Source organism: Helicoverpa zea, chromosome 19 (assembly GCF_022581195.2).
Source record: "Helicoverpa zea isolate HzStark_Cry1AcR chromosome 19, ilHelZeax1.1, whole genome shotgun sequence".
NCBI lineage: Eukaryota > Metazoa > Arthropoda > Insecta > Lepidoptera > Noctuidae > Helicoverpa > Helicoverpa zea.
Window position 1 is genome coordinate 11,051,291 of NC_061470.1, and position 27,544 is coordinate 11,078,834.

Sequence of the window (27,544 nt, forward strand, 5' to 3'; positions counted from 1 at the left end):
TCCAAATGTCGCCAAGTCGAGTGGCCATGGCGTCTCGACAGTCAATTGTTTACGTCGTCGCTCAAGAAATTGCAAGCTAATTGGCGACCACATTGGCGACTGTGTGAGGGAGGTGCGCTTTACCGTGTACATTATAGTGGCTACTGTGGCCACGTCGCGTCGCCAAGTTGCCACGGTAGCCAGAAGCCACATAGGGAACTGTAGCTCGTGGCCACGCCTCCAATTTGGCGACGTTGCGACGTTCCATACATTTCAATACTAACTGCTTGGATACGTAGCCGGCGACGTCGTCATTGGCGTCCTAATGAGGCAGGGCACTTAGTCTTAGCGCACGAAACGACAACAAACGACTATTTAGCGTCACAAAATGACGGCCCATGATGCCATTTGGGGTTACCAATTTCAACCTAAATATAAAAATGCTACTTTCTTTCGCGCGTTCAGTTTGATCATACTTTTATTTTTATATTTCATAAAAGTTATCCTATAGTCCATTATTTTCAAATTCTTAAAAAGAAAAACAAAAAGTATTATTTTATATTATAAGTATAACTGTATAAGAACCATCAACCAGAACAGATTACGATACTTGCCTGTTATTTTTAGCACAGCACTACAAATATAAAGCGCTGACATAACCTTGTAATAGCGCAGTATAGATTTAGAAAAATATTGTTTACCAAGTTATTTGACACTCAATTTGGCACAAAATTACAACATTCATTGATTATTATTGATATAATAATGTTGTTTTAATGCTCAACAATTGTTAAAACGATAAACAACCAGCAAAAATATTTTTATCGTACTGCAACGCCATTACAAAGTTACGTCGTCAGTTCAATCGCGATGTGTCAGAAACGCATTCTCTGAGCGGCCGAACTATAGAGATAGATGTCTACCATAAATAATCAAGTGTATTAATAAAAAAAACCGACGAATTGAGAACTTCCTCCTATTTGGGAAGTTGGTTAATAATCTACAAATGACAATAACACACATTTTCGTTTATCCTCAGGTATGGAACACAGGCCCATTAACGAGGTATTTCAACTCGGGCATGCATTTGTATGAGGTGAACACGACAAACCCGCTCGGAACTAAAGGAGTACTAGCATTGAGATATGGAGAACTATGTAAAGAGGTCAATTTTTGTTGATTATTACTTATATTAAGTTATGTTTATTTCGTTTTTTATTTACGTAATATGTATTTCAGGTATTATAATTTATAATGTTAAAAGTAAAGCAAAGAAAACGACAGTGGACTTAGTATAGTGCCTTGAGGTGCACATAGTAAAATATTGATATATTTCGATGAGTATCTGGTTATCTATGTTTAATTATAAGCCTGTGATTATTTTCGAATTTCAATGTACAATTTGAATATGAAGGCACATCATAATTGCCAAAATTAGTTCAACTTATTTCCTCATATCTTATGATTATGCTTATCAAATGCATTTTTCCGGTCAGTGATGTTTGCGACTTTATAACATAGGACAGGATAGGATAACTATGAGTGTAGGAGTGTTTACACATTAATATCGATGCTTTATAGTCCAGTTGAATATTTACCGTAGGCTTTGGTATCTACCTCTATAGTTTCTTGGCCGGTTCTTCTCACATAAGACCCAGTTTTTGGAATTTTGTACCTAGGGTTAGTGACGTTTCGTAAGAACCTGTGGTTATATATAGGTGTATATAAAATATATTTTATGATTTTGCCTTTGTCAGGTGTGGTCGTGCTCAGCGCGGTCGGTGGCGCCGCTGCGGGTTCGCTGGTGCGTGTCCCGCTGGGCTCGGGCCCTCGCTGGCGGGGGGCAGCACGACGCGCAGGAGCTGCTGGCGTGGCTGCTGGACGCGCTGCACGAGGACCTCAATCGTGCTGCACCGCCGCCGGCACGGTGTCTGCCGCGGGCTGACGACTCCGGGGGCAGACCCGACCAGGTAGAACACCGTACTCTTAGTCCCTCTGCGCAATAGGCAGACACGATTTCCTGGCTGCGGCAGCCAACACAATGCGCCTGATTGTATGGTAGCCAGAGCGGGTGTAGGCGAATGTATGTGGCTGCCGTCAGCGTGTAGCAGCCAGACGTATTTCCGAACCTTGATAAGATGAACTGAGAATTTTATTGGCTGCTATAACTGTATGCAAGTAGAATATTTGAGCAACCTATTACACCGGTTGCTCAAATATTCTACTGCCGCAGCCTGGCCTGCCTAGCGCCCGGGGCGCTTTATATTGAAAATATTTATTTCAGACTAAGCACACACAGACACCATTTAGACACCATTGACTGTGTTTCGGATGGCACGTTAAACTGTAGGTCCCGGCTGTCATTGAACATCCTTGGCAGTCGTTACGGGTAGTCAGAAGCCAGTAAGTCTGACACCAGTCTAACCAAGGGGTATCGGGTTGCCCGGGTAACTGGGTTGAGGAGGTCAGTTAGGCAGTCGCTTCTTGTAAAGCACTGGTACTCAGCTGAATCCGGTTAGACTGGAAGCCGACCCCAACATGATTGGGAAAAGGCTCGGAGGATGATGACTAAGCACACACAGTACACAGTCCATTTCATGTTAGTAAAATTCTGGGTTAAGCTCGCCATTGTACATAAACTCTCTTTATTATTTTTTATTATGTATTGTAAGTGTGCAATAAGGAATAAGAAAGAATAAGAATTAAAATGAGAAACTTAAAAATCTATGTTAGTAGAATTTAAAGTAATTATTATTTTGAACATGCATCGACGACCAGTGCCTGAGCATCTGGCCGTCAACTCTGTCCGACAACACACTCAGAAGCGTGTTGCTGCTCCCCTTTACCCGAGACCACAGGGAGGCCGTTCTCATACGAAGTACCGCCTGGAAGCAGTCCGTGCTATGCTCCGCAAACATACCGGGGGCACTGCACCTCCAAGGGAGCCCCAACATACCCCTGAACGCGTTGTTATATTGGACGCGCAGAGCATTGTAGGCTTTTTTAGTGTAACTGCTCTACAGGCTGCACGTGTATAACGTTTGGCAGTAGCTTTTAAATAATGTGACTTTAACGTCACGCGAACATCGTGCAAACCTGCGAGAAAGCATGTTACCCCTTACCGACAATGCCCTGCGCTCCCTTTCCATGTCCATATCATCGGCTACGTTTTCATTGATCCAATGACCCAAGTACTTAAATTGGACACTTGCTTGAGGACGGTTCCATTAAGTGTGATCGGAGGAACGGAGTAGGTTTTATAATGTGACAGTGCCTGACGCCGCGTCCTCATGACAGCGGTGTATAGTCGTGCGCCGTGTTGTGCGTGCACAATGTGCAGTGTCATATCACCTAACGCAGATGATTATTTTCGTCGTCCAAAACATTCTCATATTACAAAAATGTTTACGTTATTTGAAGATTTTAATGTAAAAAGGATAAAAAAATATTTGACAATATACCTAATGTATTGCAGGTGGTAGCAGCAGAAGCGTGGGAGCAGCACACATCCCGCAACGCGTCCATCATGACGGAGCTGTTCTACGGGCAGCTGAAGTCCAAGGTGCAGTGCGACACGTGCGGCAAGGACTCCGTGCGCTTCGACGCCTTCAACATGCTCAGTCTGCCGCTGCCCATGGAGTCCTATGTCTGCTGCGAGCTCAGGGGTACGTCATCATCACCACCTGCCGAGCCTTTACCAATTATGTTGAAGTTAGTTTTCAGTCTGACCTAATGAAGCTGAGTATCAGTGTTTTACAAGGAGCGATTGTTTATCTAACTTCGTCAATCTCAGTTACCCGGGCAACCCGAGAAGCTAAGGGCTACGTCACAGCGCGTCATACAGCGCACTCGCACGAGCCGCGGCGCCCGCGACCACCATCGCGAGCTTCATACTATCGCACACAATTGTACCCAGTATTTACCCTCGACTACTCGGCCGTTTCATTTCATATTATAACTACATTTGTAATTAAATTGTACTTGAATTTTATTTAACTATTTACAATACATAGTACAAAATTCCAAATAATTTTTGATATGCTCCTGCGCAAACAGCAGTTTTAAAATATTTACGCAAAAGTCTTAAAACAATTTAGAACACAACAGGATTTTTTTCAAAAGCATTCGATTTGAGTTCAAATTGTAACGTGAAAATTAACATAAGAACTACTTTGTAAAGAATAATACTTCGTTATTCCAGTAATGCTGCTGGACGGCTCGGTGCCCATCAAGTACGGCGTGCGAGTCAACTCGGAAGGCACATACTTAGATCTCAAGAAGAAGCTGTCGGAATTATGTGGATTAGCGCCGGAATCGTAAGTCTAATCATTATTTTAACTTTCTTCACTTTTCCTATCGTCACTACCTCTATTTAATTACCTGATCTGATCCATACATCTCTTCTTTCCCTTATACTTTGATTAGTACATGATTTCTGTATTTACTGTGTTGTGCAAGTTATCCAACCCTCATTAATTTTTCCCCTTTTTATGCCCAATTCTATTCTCTTTCCCTGTCCTCTTTATTTTCTGTCGTCTATTACTTATGGCCTCCTCTTGGCGAGTCGAGGGCAAACGACTTTAAGTTTTGGATGCCCAATGTTTCGCCTCGCCCACGGCACCATCAATGGCGTTATATAGGTCTTCGATAGCGCAGGAGTAGGGCACTTTAGGCTGCACAGAAGGTGCCGTGTATGCATCTAGTATCGTCAGTTTAACCCTACCTAAATACATTATTTTTACATAATACTGCCTGTTTGTTCCAGTATGCTAATAGTGGAAGTATCAGGGGCTACTATAGGCCGGGTGCTGGAGGATAGCGCCAAGATCAGCGCGGCCACCGCCTGCGAGCTGTACGCGTACGAGCTGCCGCAGCAGGACGATGATGACGCTACCCACTGGGAACACTGCCAACATCATACTAACGGTGAGGATTAACACTAGGAATGGGAGAAGGATATGAAGAATAGATCTACTTCTCTTCCGGGGCGTTTGTAATACCAGCTTAGATTCGGCGCAATTTAAAAGTCTCAAAAAGTTTATCTAAGCTTGATTGTTCCTACAGATTTTACGTACTTTAGCATAACATTATGGTGTGGCAAGGTTTGGATGGACATTTTCATGCAAATGCACATGCAGCAAGGGTCCCACCCTCCCGCTTTCATGCATATGCATAAGAGACAGTTGCCATGCAATCTAACCTATACTCGATACGTTTCGCCTAGCAACGGGGCATCCTTAGGAGATGTTGACTCGTCGACCGCTCGGGTGCGAGTACAGGTTCGGCTTCATATCAACTGTATCGTTTAGGCGTATGCATGATTACCTTTGCTGAAGGTGCATATGTATGAGAATAGGACTACATCCAGCATTCAAGCCTCGGTTTATTGTTTCATTTAAGAAGAACTTCGGCTAAGCATTAAGGATATATTAAAAAAAAAAAAACAGTATTTACAATAATATTTTGTCTATTTTCATCTGGCAGGCTGGTCTATGGAGCCGCAGCAGTGGGCGGAGGTGAGTGTGGGCGGCGGCAATACTTCCTCACTCTGCATGCCAGCACTCTTCTGCTTCAAGGTTAGCCTAGCACTGCACACGCAGCGACACACACACACAAACATATGATACTTTCTGATTGCATTTACAACTTGGTTTTTTAAAAAGGTGTAAACTTGATAAAGATTTTCTGTCAATTGTGATTAATTAAAAATAATCTTGAAATTGATTGAAAAATGCTCCCAAAGACTCCTAAGTTTGTTTCGAATGTAAATTTCGACCATTAGTGTACACTTAACTTGGATTGAATAGCACCGGAAAGTGCAATCACCCATGGCTTCAATATGCCTTACCTGTGTTGTGAGTTGAAATACACTCACGAAAATTATAGTTCTCTATGAGACCTTTTTTTAATTAAAACATTTGACTCTTATAAAAAATATTTTACCCCTCTCTGGGTATCATTTTAGAAATGCATCAGAAAGTCATAAAGTACAAAATCACAACTACACAGCCGTAGCGTCCGTATCAATTGTTTTTTGTTTTTATATGAAAACGTTTTCATCTGCTCTCGAAACAAATATTGAAGATAGAAAATCGACATTAGAATGATGATATTGTTATAGGATTCTAGACAAAATTCTGTTTATTTGGATAGATTTTTATCAAATTTTCTTTTTTTGGAATTATCCCAACTAGATCAGAGGGGAACTGTTAAAACTGCAGATTTGCATTTTTGTTACATACATATGTATATTACTTAGAGCCAAAACACATGAAAATTCATTGATTTACTCACTGTCATAGAGACTGTCTATGTAACTATCTACTTGTTCTACTTAGTTTGGTTTTCGATTTGGATGTTGTATTCTTTGTACATAACTATATACTAAATTAGTGGTGGGGGGTTTTTGAGGCAGTGAAAACGTTTTTATTTCCCCGTTTGGTGATGGCATGTAAGTGTAAGCGAAAGTTATTCAAATACCTTACATAAAAACATAATTATATCTACATGTAAATAAGAACATACTGTATAATATACCTTATATTCCCAAACTGTGACGTCATAAAGTGCTGACTAACTAAACTGTGTACATATTGGCGCTGGTTCTTTTGTGTTCCAAGTATTGCTGTCCTTTACTTACAAGTAAGGAAAGAAAGAGACTGATATTTTCGATCTGTCAAACTACATTCGGAATTTGAATTTAGAATTTTTTGAAGCAGAAATACAAACTTTTTTAGAATTGTAGACGTTTGACAGCTCTGAAATATTTCAGTCTTTCTCTAGTTGGATTTGTGTGTAATGGCCAGCTATAATAGGCATGATGACAGTAATCAAAAATCATTAAAATAATATATTTATTAAATTAAACTTGAAGCTTGGAATATAAAACGCGCATTGTTTTCTTTATTAATAATGTGATTAATATGTATTTTTATAAAACAAAATTACGAAATAAGGCAATCCGCCATGATATCTTGAACACCAATCAGAGCTCGTGACGTCATCTCTCAAAACAACTCGCGCGAAAGCGCGCGAACGTCACATTTCGTTATTCTGAACTTCCACTGCGATCTTTGTTTTTAATTAATTAATTGTTTATAACACGAGTTATGGAGCCCGGATTTATCAAGGCAAACAGCGCTAATTTGCCTAGAATTGATATCATAATGCTGGGAGAGTTTTTGGCATCAAATAAAGATTTTTGTTCAGCTGAATTTAGAAATGTTAAAACTTCCATGTAAGTATACTAGTTTAATTAAAAAAAACTTCCATGTAAGTGTATTAGTTTAATTAAAAAAACTTCTATGTTAGAATCTAGAGAACTATGTAATAACTTACATCAAAGTGATCTTCACAAAAATAAAGTTGTACCCTGGGCAATATTGCTTTTGAATCTCGCCTTGCAAGTTTAAGCCACTTGTTTCGTATTTTTTTATTGTGAGGAACGTACACAAATAACTTATCAGGAGTTGTTTTGGATGTGTTCTTACACTGGGGGACCCCACAACACCTATGCACTTTCGAATTCATATTTAATAACACAAAAAACTTAATTATTGCACGAGCGTTGTTTACTTGCGTCTTGTAATTTCAGTCGTGACGTCACAAGTGACGACATGACACTGACAAGCGTTTTCGCGCCGGATTCAAAGTGGACAGAGAAAAATGCAATTATTTGATAAAAAAACTTCGCATTTTCTTAAAATTAATAATTTTTCATATAAAATAGACGTATACCTACATCATACAAAGGTATTTAAAAATTTGTCATCATGCCTATTATCTTGGATCGCAATAGAATTGGGCCGTTGTTCGTTTATGTGTTGAGAACAGCGTGGCGGAGTGTTGACGTTCAGGTAAATGTACAAACGACAGCAAATCAACCTACCTCAATCTGTCAAATTTCAATAGAGATTCAACCTTATCACGATAGTGTAAGGTTAATGTTCTATTGGTTATATTTGACAGGTTCGGGTAGGTTGACTGTTGGCGTCTGTACAGATGACACTACAAACTGCACTTGTGTTGTATTTCGATCTCATCGTTTTGTTTGTCGTAGAAACTGATGATTTTTATCATTATTTATGTGTGTGATATACAAACAATAACTCACACTATTATGAAAGTCATTCATGTTGTCATTCATCCTTGTGTGCTAGTTGTACAGTTTTACATGTTTTGTCGTCTGATTGTATGTCTGTTGTCCAATCTCTTTGCTAAAATTGTATATTCACTAAGAACCTGCAAAATAACTTAGCGAGGAATTATTTAAATCTCTGCGCATAAAATAGCAATTTGATAACTAATCAAGCCTCGAAATGGGTGGGGAGAAAGGGGAGAATTTAAGTTACTCGTACATAAGAAAACAATGAGTTAGTTAATAAAATATTGGGCACAGCTTGACTCTCTAATATCGATAAAAAAGATATAAACTTTTCCCACATTGTCTTGGGAATGAAGTTCTTGCAGCTATGATCTAATTCATTATATAATTTCGTAAAAGTTCTTAAATATAATAAATACAGTAATGTAGTTCATAGTTTCAACATGAGATAAGACAACAAGACACAATTAGATGAGATTTCACACCTCCATCAGTGATGTACCACACTAGCTATTCGTGTTCGTAGATTTGTGTATAAATGTAACATACTATGTTCGGTAGAGGTCACTTTTGTAAAAATTCGCTACTATTTTATTTTCCCAAAATTCCTTGTAAAAATTTGTAGTTTTCTCTTCAAATTAGATGTTGCTTTTAGTCAAAATTTGTTGAATTTCAGATTTGCCACAAAGTTGGATGTCAGTTAAATTTTTATTCCTGAGTTAGAAGCGTGGGCTTTAAAAGAAATTTCTTTAATTGAACTCAGTAAAATAGATATACAATTCTGAACAGTTTATAGCCCACAGCAGTTTCACACAAGGCAGTCCCGGTGTAGTAACCAACACACAAAGCTACATGTTAATCGAACAACGGTTTCAGCGCTCGAGATCGGAAATTCTTATGTCCCAGAGTCCGCCGAGCACTCTCTACAAGCACGCGGTATTCACCGACCGGGCTGACGGCAGGAGCAACACCCTGCCCAAGGAGGTACGGCATGAGAACGGCAGCAGTTCTCCGACCCTCAGCGTCAAGTCGCTGAACCTCAAGCCGTCCAGCCCGAGGCTCGGGAAGGTCAAGTTCGGCTCGTCGCCCTCCAATATGTGCAAGATGGATGATAGTAAGGACGTGCCTACGGGAAAGATACAGTATTTGGTTGCTGTTCATCGGTGAGTGGTTGTTTTGTTAGATGATGTAGTTTTTAGATTTGTTTTGTCTTTTTGTCCTATTTAGGAGGTTTTCTCCATATTGTAAGATGGTCAAAGTCAAAGCTCTTTTTTCTGTGTAAGGTTACAAAGATGTTAGTATGTATGTACATAATATTAATTATAAAGTATTTTGTGCAACTATTTAGGTGAAAATGATTTAGTTGGTATTATTTTTTACTAGCTGTTGGCGCCAAACTGTCGATTTTTATGTTGCTGCTCAAAAAATACCCTGGGTCGAGCGTACTGCGTAGGTAATCAATGAGCGAGTGCCGGTCATGAATGTCCACTAGCGGTGTGTCGCGCTTTCGCCGTTCGCTGCCTATTTGAAGTGCTGCACATAACCTTCTTTACCTATAATTTTATAGGAAGCAGTGTCGGTCAGACGCGTACTTCCTCCCCTGGCAGCGCAGCCGCTCCTCAGTGTTCGGCGTGCCCCTGCTGGTGGGTGTACGCGACGCGTGCAGCGGGCGGCAGCTGTACGCGCGAGTGTGGCAGCAGGTGGCGCGGCTGCTCAGTGCACGGCCACCGCATCATGACCAGCATAACCATGCTACTGATTGGTAAGGGCTTTTTTATAATAAAACAAGCTGATTCCGTGAACTTCGTATCGTTCAAACCTTTCCTGGACCTCTACAAATATTATAAAACCAAAATCAGGTCAATCGGCCTAGCCGTTCTCGAGTTTTAATCAAATTAACGAACAACAAACAATTCATTTTTATTTATATAGATGTGTGTAGCGGTCGACAAAGTGTTTTGTGTCTTTTCAAACCAGATGAGGTGGATAGTTTAAAGAGTTGAGCAGAATATTTTTCATTGTTGATTGAACATTGTCATTTTTTTGCATTGTTGTTAAAAAATATCCGAAATTAATTAGCAAGCTCGTTTCCTGTTGTCGTTACTATGCTTTCCGCGTTACAGTAGTATTACAATGTCTTTAATTGACTTTAAAAAAAAAGTATCAATTCTTTGTTTTACCTAAGAATTAATTTGGAATAATACCGGACTCCAGGATGTTTTATCCAATAAAAAGCTCTAGACTTATCCTCCGAGTCTTTTTCCTAACCATGTTGGGGTCGTCTTCCAGTCTAACCGGATGTAGCTGTGTATCAGTGTTTTACAAGGAGCGACTGGCGTATCGGTCTTCCTCAACCCAGTTACCCGGGCAACCCAATACCCCTTGGTCAGACTGGTGTCAGACAAAGAGCTCTAGACTGCCAACACATATCAGTGTAGTAACGTAACATTGTATTGCCAGCGACGACAGCCTGGGCTACGAGTTCCCGTTCCGCATCCGCGTGGTGCGCGCGGGCGGCGCCTGGTGCGCGCGCTGCGCCTGGCCGCTGCTGTGTCGCGGCTGTGCCCTGCCATGCACTGACACCGCCACCGCCACGCCGCGCACGCGCGTCAGTGCCGCTATAGATAGCGACGCGCCCAATACCAACTCCCCTATAGCGAAGAATAAGCTGAACAGGCATAATTCTGCACGGCTTTCTACTGATATTACGGTGAGTTTTTTGTGTTCTGTTATGTGGTTTATCTGTCGGAGTTATTTCTTTATGTCGATGACTTCATGATACGCTTATTGCGTGGTCTCAATTTTTTTTCGTAGCATGACAAATGTGTTTATATATTTTAGGGCGAGACGGAATGTGGCACGGTGAGCGCGGCAGAACTGAGTGCACTGCTGGCGGGCCCCCGCCGCGGCCTCATGCTGGCCATCGACTGGGACCCCACCGCGCTGCATCTGCGCTACCAGTCCACACGGGAGAAGGTGAGGAGACCTATATATGCAGCACCTATATAGGTTTGATAAATGATAGGCGAATACGTGTAGGAATCAAAATGAGGACACATTTTGATTCCTACACGTATTCGCCTTTTATTTCCAAAACCATCGTTTCATATTGTCGTAAGAAGTCCTGAAGATATTGATGGTATAGAAGGTCATGCGATCAATAGGATCATTCCAATCGGATCTGGTCAAGGATGTGCAAGGCATCGTGCCCGGGGCGCGGCACGTATATATACGGCGACGCGGCTCTCAGCACTCAGTGTGTGATGGTCTTCGGCGCAGGGATGTTGTCGCACCGCGGAGTCGTCCGACACCTCGGACGCATTCGTTAGGGGCGGTGACGCAGGGCTCGGACGCGTGATGCGCTGTAGGCTACCTAAAGTTGAATATAGAACGCAATTTTTTATTATTCCTTTTTCCTTTATTCGGTTTAGAGTTGATGTAGAGTCTAGAGGATAAAAACAGTTTTTGCACTCAGATATCGAACGGTAAAAACCTTTCCCGAGATAGGAGAATTAATAGTTATTTGTTATACAAGAGTGCAAAGTTGCTTTTTAACCGCGGGCTCAATTTTGATGACCGAGCAAGCGAAGGATTCTAAAATTGAAACACGAGCATAGCGAGTGTTTCAATAATTAGAATCCTGAGCGATAGCGAGGGAATCAAAAGAGCACAAGGTGAAAAATCTTTGCACTCGAGTGCAACACGTAACTTTTCATCCCACTTCATCGAGGAAATGCAAAAAAACAAAATGGCGCGCACATATGAGTATCAAATTAAATAGAAGTACGTATTAAAGTTCACTTATTTGAAAACGCAGTTTAAAAATGAAACGAGGTTAAAAATCTATGTAAGAACAATAATAAAAATTACTTAATTAATTGAATAATTATTTTAAGCAGTATTTTATTTATTTAATATGTATTTGTTTGAAAAGTCTTATCAAGATTGTCACAAATGGAGTATTGCACACGATGTTCTAAATTCAAATCACTTTGCCGCTCTAGAGGATAAAAACTGCTTTTGCACTCAGATATCAAAGGGTAAAACTACTCTTTCCGAGATGGTGGGATGAAAAAATTATTTTTCAACATTTTTCTTGTGTTTTCTGCAGGCGTGGGTGGAGCACTGGTCGGTGGCAGCATGCCGGCAGGAGGCGGCTCGCGCTATCGACCTGGCGAGCTGCCTGCGCGCGTTCACGTCGTGCGAGCGGCTGGAGCAGCGCTACCACTGCGCGCACTGCCGCAGCGCGCAGCCCGCCACCAAGAAGCTGCAGATATGGCGCCTGCCGCCCATACTCGTATGTACCACTACGTCACTATACGTTCACGTCGTGCGAGCGGCTGGAGCAGCGCTACCACTGCGCGCACTGCCGCAGCGCGCAGCCCGCCACCAAGAAGCTGCAGATATGGCGCCTGCCGCCCATACTCGTATGTACCACTACGTCACTATACAAATATAACACCAAAGTTGATGACAACTTCAACCTTTTACCCAATAATACACTCTGTACATCAAAGATGGCAGCATAGTGTTAAATATTGAGTTCGATGAAAGAAAGCGTGGAGCGTTTATGTAAGCTTTACTCTTTTTGGAAAAAATGCTAAACGCTTTCTTTCATCAAACTCAATGTCCGAATTATTTAGTAATTTTTTAAAGGCGTGTTTTTTAATTTTGTTAAAAAAAAATTTTAAACTTTTTTTCGTATTTTTGACAGCAAACTCTTTCATTTGATACCCATATCATGGAGTTAGATTTCAAATAGCCAGTCCGCCATTTTGGAGAGGCCGCCATATTGGATTTGTAATGACGTTTTTTAGCTAGTCTGTATTGTCATCAAAACTATGAGCGTGTACAAAGTGGAAGTTGGGCAAATTAAGATTCCAAGATTTAGATAAGTGAAGCGTGTTAAAAACCCATAACTTCAAAAACATCTCAAATTGATCGGCACCTATAGCCCTTCTGTTTCTCTTCCACAGATAGTCCACCTAAAACGTTTCCAATACGTGAACAACAAATGGATAAAATCACAGAAAGTGGTCAACTTTCCGTTTCAAGACTTCGATCCCACCGCCTACCTCGCGTCCGTACCACAAGAAACTATACTACGGCATACAGAAATACTCAGTTCCAAACGGAGATCATCGGTCTTCGTTGATGACACCATATCAGAGTCAGATAGTGAGGAAGATGAAGAAAGTGCACAACCAAAGGTTCAGAGGCCCAAGGTCGAGAGGAAGAGGAAAGGGTCCGTGGAGGTGAAGGGCAGACAGAGGCTGGAGTCTACGAGCCTGGTGACCACGCCGGTGACGGATGATAACCTGATAGACTATCATCAGCATCATTTGTTAAAGGATCAAGACCCGTTCGACTTGAAGTACAGATTGTATGCTGTTGTGGTGAGTATTGCTTCTTGCTTTATTACTTTGTTCTTGATTTTATTCTGCTAGCGGTTAAACCCTAAATATTTCGCTCCCCCGGATGAAAAATAGCATATAACTTCATTGGTAAATCGGCTATCTAAAACTGCAAGATTTCTCAAATCGGTGTCGACATTTTATTATTAACTAGCTTCTGCCAGCGGTTTCACCTGCGTCCCGTGGGAACTACTTCCCGTACCGGGATAAAAAGTAGCCTATAGTCTTCCTCGATAAATGGGCTATCTAACGCTGAAAGAAATTTTCAAATCGGACCAGTAGTTTCTGAGATTAGCGCGTTCAAACAAACAAACAAACAAACTCTTCAGCTTTATAATATTAGTATAGATATAGAAATTGTATTTTGATATATCAAAAATCGCGCGCTGCCTGTCAACTTTCACACACACATTTTCACACGTTCACACTCATATATACACAATCTAATTTGATCGTGGCCTAGACGTAGCCACACATGTAATCCCGAGTGAGTGCTCTTGCTTCGTCTGTGAGCCTCTAGGATGTGTTGCCGCTATAGTGACGCCACAGTGTGGCCGGCCCCGCTACACGTGCGAGGCACGCGGGTAGCTAGGCACACGGCAGTGGCGCGCCTAGGGTTTCAAAACAACGCATGCCCAATCAAATTTTACCCGATTTCAAATAAGAAAGTTCAGCTTTCGACTAAGTATGTATGTAGTATTTTTTCATAAACTACTGGTTAGGTTAGGTTCCAATAACAATCCAACTAATTTTATACACTTATCTATTAAATTTTCGTTTATGCGATTTACTAGTCTGAGAAATACACAGATCAGGCGTCGGTTTTAATGAAGAAATTAACTGCTTTTTTCTGAGCAAAGTTTTTTACCTTATCTTCGCCAATCAAAACTTGGACGCATAATAAATCCTCGCAAGGTACAATTACCGCCACTGTAAGTCACCAAAACAATTATTTCACTAAGAAAATCTAAGAATACACACAAAAAATGTTAACACAAACAAACTTTTCTCACTCAAACAAAGAAAAATGAAGTTAATTGCACTCGCATGCGCTGCGTCACGCGCATGCACGGCTTTAATCTGCCATACTGAGCGACTTGTAGACTCGCGCACCCGCGTACTCGTATACGGCACATCGCTATAAGTGCGAAAGTGACGGAGATAATATTTCAAAGCCCGGTAAAAGCCGGTGCGAGTAAGCGAGATAGCTATATGTAGATGATACAATTGATACAAATGCGCGTGTGTATGTTGTGTCACTGTGTGGGTGGCGTGGAATAGGTAGATTATTTTGTGTTATTTTGATGAGAGTTACGCGCGCGAAGTTTGAAATAGTTTGCGTTTGATATTGATTCTTTATTGAGTGGCTTTTGGGCTTGTATGATATACCGCCACTGTCGCACACAGTCGCACTCGGGGCAGCTGAGCGGCGGCCACTACGTGGCGTACTGCCGCAACCCGTCGGGCGCGTGGCTGTGCTACAACGACAGCTCGTGCCGGGAGCTGAGCGCGGCGCCGACGCCGCCCATCGACCCCGCCGCCGCATACCTGCTCTTCTACGAGCGACAGGGACTCGACTACGAGAGGTGAGCATACTAGGCATTACCTGGCGTAATCACTGTCACATTGCATTTTAAGCTGTGAAAAGTTCTGTTAAAATCGGGAGTATTTGAACGTCGAACGCTATCATCTAATTCTCCTTACTTTGGCCGCTAGTAAAGTACATAATAGCATCTGGTAAATAGCATTCAGCGTTACGTCTAATTCTTGAACTTGACACTTGACTTGTAAATGTTACATAATTGCCAACAAATAGAATTAAAACCCCAAGCATCTTCAAGAATAAAATAAACTACGAGTCATTCTGTATATTATATCTTTTATGGTGTCCCTTTTTGATATCTAACATGATAAATGATGATGAGTGCTTTATTTTTCACACCCCCTCAATAACTTAATGAAGATTTAAAATAATGATGACTTGATTTTAAAATAATGAACTCCCCTCCAGGTATCTTCCCGACATAACGGGTAAGGAGCCAGTAGTGAGAGACGCAGAGGTGCTGGATCCTGACGAGAACGACCTCAAGAAGATGTGCACTATAGTGTAGGACTATTGTGATAGCCGGCGCTGCAGGCTTCAGCGGTGAGAGACGCTCCGACCCGACCAGGTCTTTCAGGAACTTCGGCTCATGTAACAAACGGGACGTGACGCGCTAATGTATAAAATATCAATGATTTGACCGTATAATTCGTCCATATCGATATATTTTTTGGCCATCGATAAAAATATCGATGTTGCTATTGTTTATGTTTTATGCCGAAAGCGAGATGTAAATGCATTTTAATATTTTTTATCGTTAGCACGGTTTGCGCTTGAGTTCATTATTTGTGAACGCATATTATACAGTGTTGCAATTGGTTAAGGCTTATATTCGTTTCTTCTTTGGATAGTGCCATAGCGCGTCGTGTCGCCAATTCGAGCCGATCGCAAGTAGGTGGCTTTATGAAAAAAATATGAACATTATGGCCCGAAGATTCGGTGTATAGTTTTGGAAATCTGAAATATAGAATAAAAAATACAATATAAAAATATTATATGTGGTCTGTCACAGATTATGCATACAAACGGAATGCAACCGCGATGGGACCACGGAGAAACGCTCAAATATTAATTTTAATTAATTTAATTATTTTTACTACCTATTCGGGGTAGTAAATATTTATCTTTCAAATTATTATCGATAATTGATTTCTAATTACATTTATAACGTTCCAAATAATATTGTTTAATGAATGAATTTGAATGTGAATAAATAATGGCACGTTTCAGTGGAAATATCAGTCATGTGCCATTATAAAATAATATATCTATACATTAAATCTCAGACGGCTATAACCGAATACCAAAACTTCTATACACAAATTAAAATAATGTATTAATAATGTATTGCGTATAATCGAGAACAATGAAAATGAAATTTCTTTTTTATAATAATAATTTATGTAAATTATGATGTTGATTTTATATGTTGAGGGTATGTCGTGGTAATGCAGGAAAATTCCATGATTGCACAGATAGGGAATACAGTTACTTTACTATTTATTCTTTGTGAAACCACAGAGAATTTAATAAATGTAATACTCATAAATATGTTAATGTATTGTGTTTATGCACATACGTACCGTCGATCGAGAAATTCAGTATTGAGTTTGTCAGAAAGAACTTTCAATTGCTGTAATTTGTCTTTAAAGGTGTACCTATGTATGAAGTTTTCAGTAGATTCGTTAAACCTTCTTATTGGCTACATTGAAAGTAGAAAATTAAGTATCTGTATTCTATAAAATCTGTGTTATTGTGGGAAAGTTAAAGTGTTTTGTTAGTTATGATTGCGTAGTTGTAATGCATTCCACTGTTGGTTCATTTTAAGCGTTGGAGCAACATGCGGTCTGTCATGGTTCGAAGCTTTACAGCTAATTTGGGGGCACACTTGACAGCAATCTAATTTGAACCTTAAAGAAAATATAATGCAGTTAAGTGTGCAGCCATTCTTATTATAAATTATGTTTTTTATTATATGATAAGGTTGGCAACGCATCTGTAAATATGTTTCGTTGGTAATACATACCAGTGCGGTTTCTTGAACGACTCTAGTGTTAAATAAGTCAGGACAAGTGTGATATTGTTTTCTGTTATTAAAATTTATTAGTTTTTATTGGTGTATTTGCCTTATAAGTGTTTATGGGTGTTCTGTGGCTTGCTAGCGTGAATATTGTGACCATGTGTCAAAATTGACAGTTTGTTCCACCATATTGGATTTCGTTTAAGTGTCAAAACTGACAGGACGGCCATATTGGATTTTCTATGACGTTTCATGTAATTATTCAGTATTCAGCTATATAAGCCTATTTCAAGCATATTTGAGATTATGATTTCCAAGTATGTTGTAACAGCTTATTTTAGGTTCATGGTAAATAATATTTACGCTAGTAACTACGGCATAACGTTGTCCAACCGTAAGTTTTGTTGTACCCAAATATTTGCGCGAACAAAACAAGCGCGTCGCCCCGTGTCGCCTGTTACGTTAATAATGGAGACTGATGTGATGTAATATATAAACGTGATGTGCTATATTTTACTCATTGGAATATTTTGTATTTAATATTATTGTAGATAGTCTGCGTTTAACGTGTTTTGTACCAGATACAAAAAAATATTGAAGGCATGTTTGCAAATGCAAAATTAATAGGTAGGGCTATTGTCTATTTCTAGATACTGTCCATGTTTTATCTATTTTGGCTTTCTCTTCTAAGTTTCTTTACTTATGTGTAGTGTGAATTTCCTTTTAATTTTGGTACAGAACACGCTGAACGTTAATAAAATAATATATTCTTCTAGCGCGGAAACTATTTAGTGTTATAATAATACGTGTTATTGGCGGTTTTGTGTTGAACGCGATTGTTGACTACTGTCGATATAACGCCGGTGCTTCACGTCTGCGCACGCGCATGAGCGTGGAAACTCTTGCGCAGAGGTGAGGGACCGGCGCTACGCGAGCTTTGGCATCGAAACAGCTCACTATAATTATCTTTTTTATAATTATTATTGTAATTATCGTACGGCTTAGGGCACAATGTCGTGATGCTTAATAAATTCTAGTGAGATACGATACATAAGTATTAGACACATACGTTTAAGTAATATATTATTATTATTGATATTATGAGCCGGTGTGCACGATCCTAGTTAATCTATTAATATAATTTCTATACAGTTTATTCGAAATAATTTAAATGAAAAGTAGCTTTTGTAACGCGACATTTATTTAGCAAACGCTACCAATGTGGGTAGTTGTAATATTGTAAGCTGAGGACTAGTAGTGTGGTTCTCGCTGATTTAGTCGATATTTTTATTTATTTGATCGTGTGCACCAAATAATTTTGTTATTTTAGTGTAATACGTACTACTGTGACCGTGTCTTATGAACCTTATGTTCAACCAATAAGGTTGAAAATTGTCAGCATTGGTCATAGTAGTACATATGCCCCCGCGCCCTGATGCGTCCACAGGGAGTCCGCGGCCTGTATGTAAGTGTTCGCGGCGAGGTGCCATCGCTCCAGTTTCCTCTATACCAAAGCACTTCCTCACTTTGTCCCAAGCTTTACAAACTTCACCTGTCGCCGTCATACTCGATGTTTCACTAGCTTCTGTAAAGATGGCGCTGATTGTACTGGAGTCCAAGCCTACTGGCTGCTGTATCAGATTGTTATCCAATTAAGTATTTTGAATATCCCTGTGCAATAAAGAATTTCTTTTGTATGTATTTCTGGGTATCATTTAAACCTTAACCATCATATAGAAAACAAAAAGTAACACACACAGAATCTGTATAAAAACCATTTATTTCATAAAAAACTCGACTTATCTCATAACTAACATAAATTATACACTCCCAAAAAATATAGCACCGATTGTAAATATCGTTCACTAGCTCACTGGTGCAATTATTTTATCTTCAAGTGTAGACTTAATTAACTGGACAGAATTAACATACAAATAAATACTAATTTGTACAGCAACGCATTGCGTTCACAAGTTATAATAATACCTAAGTTATGTCACAGGATATAGTTACAACCAGAAAATATAATATTGCTATTAAAATAAATTAATTTTATATACTCTAGATGTCATTTCAGAAGGAAATGTCAATTCTAGAATATTTCTTGGTCTAACAAATATTTACATAAATATATTTTAGTGAATTGCATGAAACAGAGAGACCTTATTTAAATTGAGTGAGTTTACCTTATAAACATTTTCTTTACAATTTGTCTTTAACAATAAACAGTACAGAAAAGGTTCAAAAGATAAGTAGTAACTGAACCTGTGACATGTTGAGAGCTTAACAGTTAAATATTTACACTATGTCTAGCCAACTAAACTACAGCAGTTTTGAGAACCTATTATCACACCTTAAAGTCATACAGATTTCAGTTTGAGAGGGTAATTAGTAAGGAAACTGGTAAATGAGAGATGTAAGGGAGAAATGGCGGGGAAATGGGTAGAGGGAAATTAATTGGGGAAGGAAAAATGGACGGGTAACAACAATTTCCTTGGGCAATTGAGAGGGACTAGAGGCATAGACGGGACTAAAGGACAATCCACATGGAAAACTGTATCACTTTAAGATATAATACACTTCTGTTGTGTGGTGGGGTGTGAGAGGTCACGGCCAGCGCTGCCACGTGGGTTGCGGCGTGTCGCTCGATTGCAACGTGTTCGTCAAACCGCCCTGCGACAGCGAGTATGATCCCTGCGAATAAGAGGACATTTTGAGATACATTTTATATAATACTATATTGTATACAGTCACATAACAGGTAATTAACTTCCGGTAAAGGAATGTTGTATCGTCTCAGCAAAGCAATTAAAGGGAAGTTACCTATCGTTTCAGACCAGACTCCACAAAAAAGTTTTTCAACAACTTAAAGAATTTGATTATTCCATCATCTAGTTTTCGCCCACTCATTCCGTTGGTTGGCCCATTCTGTTGGTTCTTTACCCCGGTTAAGCTTGTTGGCTTACCCACAACGCCTCTCAAAGATGCAATTATGAGAGTTTAGTATGTGTAGAGCCTGTATAAAGACCTGTAGGTACTAAATATCTCACCTGTGGTCCCAACCAGCGTTGTTTGATGAACTCGGCGGCTCTCTCGCCGATCATGATGACGGGCGCGTTGGTATTCCCTGACGTCACCGCTGGCATCACACTGGCGTCAGCCACGCGGAGACGGTCTATGCCTTGCACCTGATAAGAAACAGGTAATGGTAAGTAACTGTCTTGTAGGTACCTATTCGACGAATAATATTCACCGGAATGGGTTTACTGTGAAATATATGCCGTGTGATTTTTGGGCCGACTCTTCTACGTAAAGAAAAAAAAGCCCTTACCTATATTGCATCAAATGCTGAAGAAAGACAATATCTACGGCGTAGGTAAGAACTTGATTAAATTTCTTACTTCTTACCTATCTACTGGAATAGTTTTGAATCTATTCAAATATTGTATACTTTGTCTTTAAAATAAAATATCTGTTTTAGCTTGCCCAATGTTGCCGTTATAACGTCGTCGAAACGGCTAATGATCTCAATAGAATTTACCTTTGACCTGCATTTGACATAACTTAGATTCATTCGTCAAACATACCTGCAGCAAGTTATCAACGACAGCAGTGGGGTCTCCCCTAGGCCCCATCTTGCAGGACCCCGCCTGATGGTTCTCGGGCGCCGTCTGCATCCTCACGGCGCACTCCCAGTAGGCGTCGCAGCCGAACTTGATTTTCTCGCAGCCCTTCACCGGCGTCTTGTCCAAGGTCACGCCGTACCGCTTCAGGGCTTTGGTCTCAGATAGCTTGATGGCAAACTTTATGCCTTCTACTAGAGTCTTGACGTCGTCTGGGTGGGTGAGGTAGCTGAAATTGTTGAAGGTTGGAAATAAAGAGCTTGTACTTTACTACCTCTATCTATAGGATGAAACTGTAGTTTTGTAATGGAGTTATATTTTGTGATAATTGAGTGAAGGGCTTCAAAAATGCGTCTAACAAAAAAGGAATTTTACAACTTTGTAGTAAATTGGTAAGCCTAATAAGCACTTTTCTAATAGCGACAAATTGGTGGGTTAAGAAACAAAGTCACTAATTTTAAAGTGGACACTATCTAGATCCGTATAACATCGGTATTCGAACTAATCAAGGTTACGGCGCCTAAATGCCCATTCCCTTTCGTTAATTTCAATGTACTTTAATGTCTACTAAGCCGATATTACGAAACTTTGGGACACAAAAAAAATATCAAAGTACCTATCTATATACCTCAAAAGCAAACGTAAGTCCTACTATTGGTGATATAGATGGAGTTTTAGAACTGTTCCAAGAATGTTTTACTATTGTGTAATAGATAACGAAGATTCAACGATTCAGGATAACTGCAGCCCCTCAAAATATACTTACTTGGCATAAATCTTGGGATAAGCGAAGGGATCAGCAGAGGCGATCTCTAGCCGGCCCCTACTCTTGGGATGCAGCACCGTGGGGATGATCTGAATGGTCCGCGAGCCGTTGTCCAGGCGCTCTCCCACCATGCCTGTCTTCGCGCAGTCGGCCAAGAAGCCGCCGAAGAACAGCTGGATGTCCGGGTTGTCTTCCTCAGGGTTAGAATACTTGGTGTTTATGAAGCCCGTCACTTCTGATATGCCTGGGATAGGAGACAGTTAAAGTTAGGTTAGTTGTTGATTTTTCGGAGTTTACAGTTACAAACACGATAGGATCTTCACCACAATAGGCTTGTACCATACGGAAAATATTTATCTTACAGAAAAATTGTGAGTTGCCCTAAAAGGGGCGTTTTCACCTAAAACCTTCCCGTGGTTTTGTGGTTAACCTGTGGGTTAGCTGTCTCCAAAAGGAGTGTTTTTTTCCATAGTATCATAAAACTTATGATCTGATATGCCCTTACCAGTGCCCGACATAAGTCCGTCCCTGAACAGCAGGTACTCCATTGCAGTGGCCCAGTTGAGCGGCGTAGTGTTGTTGTCACTAACTCTGAAGTTGAGGAAGTGCGCCACGTGGTTGTGCAGGTTGCGCCCCACGCCCGGTAGCGCGTGCACTGGCCGCACGCCGACGCGGGTCAGCATTGACGGCTCACCGACTCCGCTTAGCTGCAGGATTTGAGGGGATGCTACTGCGCCCGCGCTGCAGAAGAGGTGATGAAGACGATTTAAATGTCGTTCTACTTAAGGTCGGAAAAGCTGTCCCGTTTCCGGGGCTTTGCTGAGCTAGTCAAAAATTCCCGCGATCATGTTTTATTTACACACATTTTTGTAGTGGAAGTAATAACCCCATCGGCATGAAAGCTTAGCAGGTTTAAAAATTATATTGTCTCCCTAAGTCAAAAGTTAGCTTTAATTAGTCAGCATATGTACATACCTTAAAATAATCTCATTGTTTGCAAAAATGGTCTCAGTTCCGCCGAAGCTGTTCCTGACTTCCACAGCATACGCCTGCCTGGTGGTCTGGTTGATGAGCACTCTGGTGACGGTGGCGTTCAGCATGATGTGCAGGTTGGCGCGGTGCTTGGCGGGCCGCAGGAATGCGCGGGCGACGCTCAGGCGGGACCCGTTGCGGTTCGTCGTCTGAGCTATCGCGAAGCCCGTGTGGCGAATGCCGTTTAAGTCTCGCTGTTTGTACCCTGGAATTTAAGAAGAAGTTCTTGTTATTCTTTCGTTCATTGTATGAACGATTTTACTTTTTAGTGCCGCTTCAATAATTTTCGGATGGTTGGACCAGAAAACGTTTATTTGCATAATTTATTATAAAAGATAGAAAAATAGGAAAGGTTCAGCTCTGAGTTTGAGAAGATTTTTTTTCCCTGTATCATACAGACATTCACTTTCTAATCACTGTTCTCTATTTCCGACACTCACCTAATTCTTCTCCAGCCTTAACCAAGCTATAACTGAGGGGCGGATGATAAGGGAACTGCGCCACCGTCAGCGGTCCCCCCGTCCCGTGGTACATGGTGTCCATCTCTTTCAGCTGCTTGTTGTCCTCCGACTTGAGGAAGTAAGGCAGCACATCGTCATAGGACCAGCCCTCGTTGCCAGCTGCCGCCCAGTTGTCGTAGTCCTTGCGGGAGCCACGGATGTACATCATGCCGTTCATCACTGAGGTACCACCCAGGACCTGCAGATGAGAGAATGTGGATCAGTTGTGCATAGTATTGTGCAAGTGCCTTAAAGTTTATATAAACACGTTCAAAGGGTGATGACAATAATATGTACCCCTTGATTTAGACAATGTAAACATCGACATTTTGTGTCTTTTCCAAGACGTTATTTGATGCCCCTTTTATGAGCACTTTGACAACCGCAGATTTGGCTTTATTTGAGTACTAGTTTTGAATGAAACCAAGCCAGTCTTTCTAGAAATAATACTTAGCGATAACTTACCTTTCCTCTAGGCCAGTAGCACTTGCGATCAGTTTCTCCGAGACAGGCAGCAGGTTCCGGTTCCGTCTGGTAGCCCCAGTCTATGCTGGATCCGATGAAGTTCAGGAACATCGACGGCACCTGAGCTCCCGTTGGCTCGTCAAACCCTGGAATATAGCATCTTTGAGATAAAAATACCAAAAAGGTTTTTGGAAGATTACTAGGTAGGGTTTTTGACGCTAGTTAAAATAAACTCAGATGCACGGGTATATCAATGCCCAACTTCCAGGTTTCGGGCTGCATTGTGAATGTTTCTTATAACCACAAAGCGCGATTTCGGCCCGATCCGGGATTCGAATCCTCTTGCACAGCAGTCGCGCGCGTGACCACCGATGCAGTTGTTTTATTAAGATGCCAGTTGTGTAGGTCTTATTGTTTACCAAACAATGAGCAATTTCACGTAGGAACACATACCTGCTTCTAACAGCAATACCCTCCACTCTGGCACTTCAGACAGTCTCGCAGCCACCACGGACCCTGCTGATCCCCCTCCCACCACTATGAAGTCGTACACTGAGTCCATGTGCCGACGAAACTATCAAACAGAAAATCAACCAATAGGAAATAAGTAACCTTTTCGATCTATAAATCTTTATTTGTGCTAAAAGACCAGATTGAAGCGTTGATACGCTCCATATTTGGTGAGAATCCAATTATTGTGGTCGATAGAATGCAATAAGTATGTGACACAATTGTTCTAAAACTTTATGGGAATTTTTTTTTTATTTGGAACAAGGACTTGTATTTCCCAAGTTTGTAATGATATACCCGAGAAACATGTTTTTTTAAACATAATTGTTGTCTTAAACTCGAAATTACTTTCTCCAACAACAAGAGGTCTTCACAAAAAAACAAGAGTCACACTTTATCATTCGAGTAATCAGCATGTTATTGATATTATCAAACATTTTACAGATTTGTATCTGAATTTTTATTGCGGCCTGTCAATTAGGTAATGTTGATGGGGAAACTGACCGCAGATCTGATGGGGAAGTGATTTCATTTCGGAGACCAGTTGCGGTCATAATAAGCGCGATGATGTCAGAGAAAGATGCAGTTGGACTTACTGCTGTTGCTGGGTGAAAATAACGTAAAAGTGTAGCTAGTTTGTTAGCAAATATCGCAGTTGATAAAGGAATACCTACTTATAATCCATTTAACGAACGGAGTCCCGCAGACGCAGCGCTAGTGTCTATGCGATAGCTCAGTAAATACGTACAAAAATATATAGTTCCACAATTTTCCGCGGGACTTCTTTCGTGAAATGTACTTAAGTCAGAGATTTTGCCCAAATATTTCGCTGGTTTAACGAAATTCACATAATAGTTAACAAAAGAACAATAGGCATTGTCGCAGAATAAGAATTGTTAAAGAAGATTATTCTCATTAGGATCCTTAAAGGACTGAATGATATTTTATTCCGCAGAGTGATCATTCTTTGCAGAAAAGTTAAATGTGATGAAAATCAAATGAATTCAGCAGAGACCAGAAAAATAGTAACCAAAAGCTACCTATCTTATATAGTTGGCTGTGTCCAGTCTGCTAGTATTATTAGTAGTGTCCAGTCTGCTGGTATTATTAGTAGTGTTCATGTAAAAAATAACTTAGATCGTAATTGATTGAATTCCGAACGAGAAAAAAATATGAACTACGTGCAGTACTGTACGTGATGCTGAACAAAGGCCGTTCATTAGGAGATACCTATAGTTAAAAGCTATATCCGCGAAAACTAACTATGGAACTAGATATGATTGACAAAAAAAAAGGTATTTATAAGACCTCTGTTACGAGTACTGATTGATTCCTTCATTCATATCGAAGCTCGAAATGATATATCTATGTATCAATAACATTTTCTTATTCTTTGTCCAATAAATACAAATTAATAAAGTTTCAAAGAGCTTTGTCAAATAATGCGGTTAAAACTTCGGTAGGTATGGTAGGTATACTTGCTTATTTAATATTCAATGCGACCACTAATAGCACCAATCTGTCATAATCTATCTTTATCTAAACTTTTATTACAAGACATAAGTAATACCAAATATTCTTTCACTTCCTGGTTTAAAAACTACACGTTCACCTTTAGACCATATACGATACATACATATAGTAAGTACGTACAAATCTGGTTAGTTCTTACATAACCATACACAGTTTCAATAACTTGAACTATTAGGCGCGCCCTGTAAAAAGTGATATAGCAAGTCAAAGTTGACTATAATTATGTAATTATATACTAGTCCTTTCCCACGGTTTCTTCCGCAACCAAAGGGTAATTTTATAGTTAGTAAAGTAGTCTAGCGTCCTGTGTCCTGTAGACCTACACCATCTAAGTCGGTCAAATCTTTTAAACAGAATGTCTATTCCGAAAAAAAAATGTGGCGTTTTCTCTACTTCAAACCAAATCCTTAATTCTTCAAAACCTGTAAAATAATTGACTAACTTTCACAGTTTATTCAAAATCCAGTTAAGTTTAGGATTATTGTTACAAACGTATCTGATAATTGTACTAATATTGCTCATTTAATAATCATGAAAAAGTTAATGACGTTGTTTTGACGTCAAGCAACCCCAACTAATCCATTTGATTGAACATTTGACCAGAAATATATAACATGGCCCTTATCTTATCATTGACATCGAATATCCTGAATCAGTTGGACAGCCTTACTTCCTATATGATTAATAATAAATTAATATTTCAGTTTGTACATTACTGACTGGCAAATTAGTCATGCAATTAGGTTCTAAGTCTAGTTTTTATCGCATTATCGCAAACTTATGCTAAAGGTAGGTACTATATTTATACATCTTTCAAGAAACTAGATAAAGGTCTTCAATATTTTCAACAAGTAGGAAGCTCTTAGTTTATCGGGTAACTTGAATACCCTCAACCCTGCCCGTAAGGCGGATAGTAATTTTTCAGCATTTTAAATATCTTAATATGGAAAATATAACTGATAAAAACCTCCTTCGATTGTTGCATCCTCAATAAGTCGTAATACTCATAATCCAATATTTACCAATATCATTGCGACTGTAATTTCTAAAAACAAGAAACAAAACAAAGACAATAGAAAGTCATCGAGACACGACTTCGTGACTCTGAAACAAAATCTAAGGATCTACTCAACTGCGGAAAAATTAAACGCAGATTATGACGAGAAAACTGATTCTATTGCTGGGAAAGCGATCGATACAAACGTTTTGTAACACATTAGATAATATACAAAGTGGAATGAATTGTATGGAAAATGAAATCGAAGATAGCCTACTATTACTTATTATACGTTTGTAAATTACTTTTACTATGAGTCTTAGATGAGGTTGGATAGGTGCTATGGACGAAAGACAGGCACTCAACATTAAATGGCTTTGGCACGATATGGCTGCAAAGATTGTTACTTGGGAGACGACATCAGATAGCAAGGTATGGAAGAAGAAGACATACTGCGCTGACACCAAGTAAAAAAACGGGATAAGAGCAGGGAATTGACGAACATTTATGCGTAAAACCAAAGTTTTTTGAACGGTGATTGAGATCTCCGATCCATTCCACCTTCTCATATCGTAGTATCACGGAAACAGTGGTGCGTAGATAAGCAGGCAGCTGTCAAACATAGTGATAGCATGTGTCTGGTTCGGCCATTATGCAGTCACTCATTTTTTGTATGCTTGCTTTGTGTATCTTTCGTGAGAGATGAGGATCGCTGTTTTTGTGTTTGGATGGTTGTTTGCTCAATAGTAAATAATGGAAAGCACCAGCTGATAACTATCTACTGCTATAAGTAGATTAAATTGTTTTTTATTTTAAACAGATTAAATGCTTCTTATTCAACACTAGCAAGCGTTCGTTAGTCAGCTCTTTACCTAAATATTTTTATATTTATTAAAGATTTGCCGATTATACAATGGAGAAAACTGAATCATAATCTTGTGACATATAATTTGTAAACACAACTTCCATCCGCTACGTTTGTTATCCCCATTTAGAAT

General features: G+C 40.0%; 2 protein-coding genes across 3 annotated transcripts in view; one reads left to right on the forward strand and one right to left on the reverse strand.

The window, feature by feature from the left end:
* Nucleotides 1-18,821, forward strand: part of LOC124639674 (ubiquitin carboxyl-terminal hydrolase 32) — a 55,710-nt gene extending 36,889 nt beyond the window's left edge. The window contains exons 14-27 of the mRNA XM_047177119.1: nt 1,019-1,144; nt 1,737-1,949; nt 3,455-3,644; nt 4,181-4,295; nt 4,745-4,905; nt 5,464-5,555; nt 8,960-9,246; nt 9,651-9,845; nt 10,544-10,793; nt 10,925-11,059; nt 12,195-12,380; nt 13,060-13,479; nt 14,905-15,083; nt 15,509-18,821. Of these exons, the coding sequence (XP_047033075.1) occupies nt 1,019-1,144; nt 1,737-1,949; nt 3,455-3,644; nt 4,181-4,295; nt 4,745-4,905; nt 5,464-5,555; nt 8,960-9,246; nt 9,651-9,845; nt 10,544-10,793; nt 10,925-11,059; nt 12,195-12,380; nt 13,060-13,479; nt 14,905-15,083; nt 15,509-15,608 (2,649 nt within the window). The 3' untranslated portion in view covers nt 15,609-18,821. The remainder of the gene's footprint in view (nt 1-1,018; nt 1,145-1,736; nt 1,950-3,454; nt 3,645-4,180; nt 4,296-4,744; nt 4,906-5,463; nt 5,556-8,959; nt 9,247-9,650; nt 9,846-10,543; nt 10,794-10,924; nt 11,060-12,194; nt 12,381-13,059; nt 13,480-14,904; nt 15,084-15,508) is intronic.
* A 61-nt stretch (nt 18,822-18,882) lies between these two features.
* The window catches only part of LOC124639671 (glucose dehydrogenase [FAD, quinone]), a 55,383-nt gene continuing 46,721 nt past the window's right edge, over nt 18,883-27,544 (reverse strand). For both annotated transcript variants that reach the window (XM_047177114.1, XM_047177115.1), the window contains exons 3-11: nt 23,960-24,080; nt 23,507-23,652; nt 22,982-23,240; nt 22,485-22,746; nt 22,015-22,250; nt 21,510-21,753; nt 20,708-20,972; nt 20,171-20,308; nt 18,883-19,814 (exon numbers count right to left, since the gene is read on the reverse strand). In XM_047177114.1, the coding sequence (XP_047033070.1) occupies nt 19,728-19,814; nt 20,171-20,308; nt 20,708-20,972; nt 21,510-21,753; nt 22,015-22,250; nt 22,485-22,746; nt 22,982-23,240; nt 23,507-23,652; nt 23,960-24,080 (1,758 nt within the window). In that variant the 3' untranslated portion in view covers nt 18,883-19,727. The remainder of the gene's footprint in view (nt 19,815-20,170; nt 20,309-20,707; nt 20,973-21,509; nt 21,754-22,014; nt 22,251-22,484; nt 22,747-22,981; nt 23,241-23,506; nt 23,653-23,959; nt 24,081-27,544) is intronic.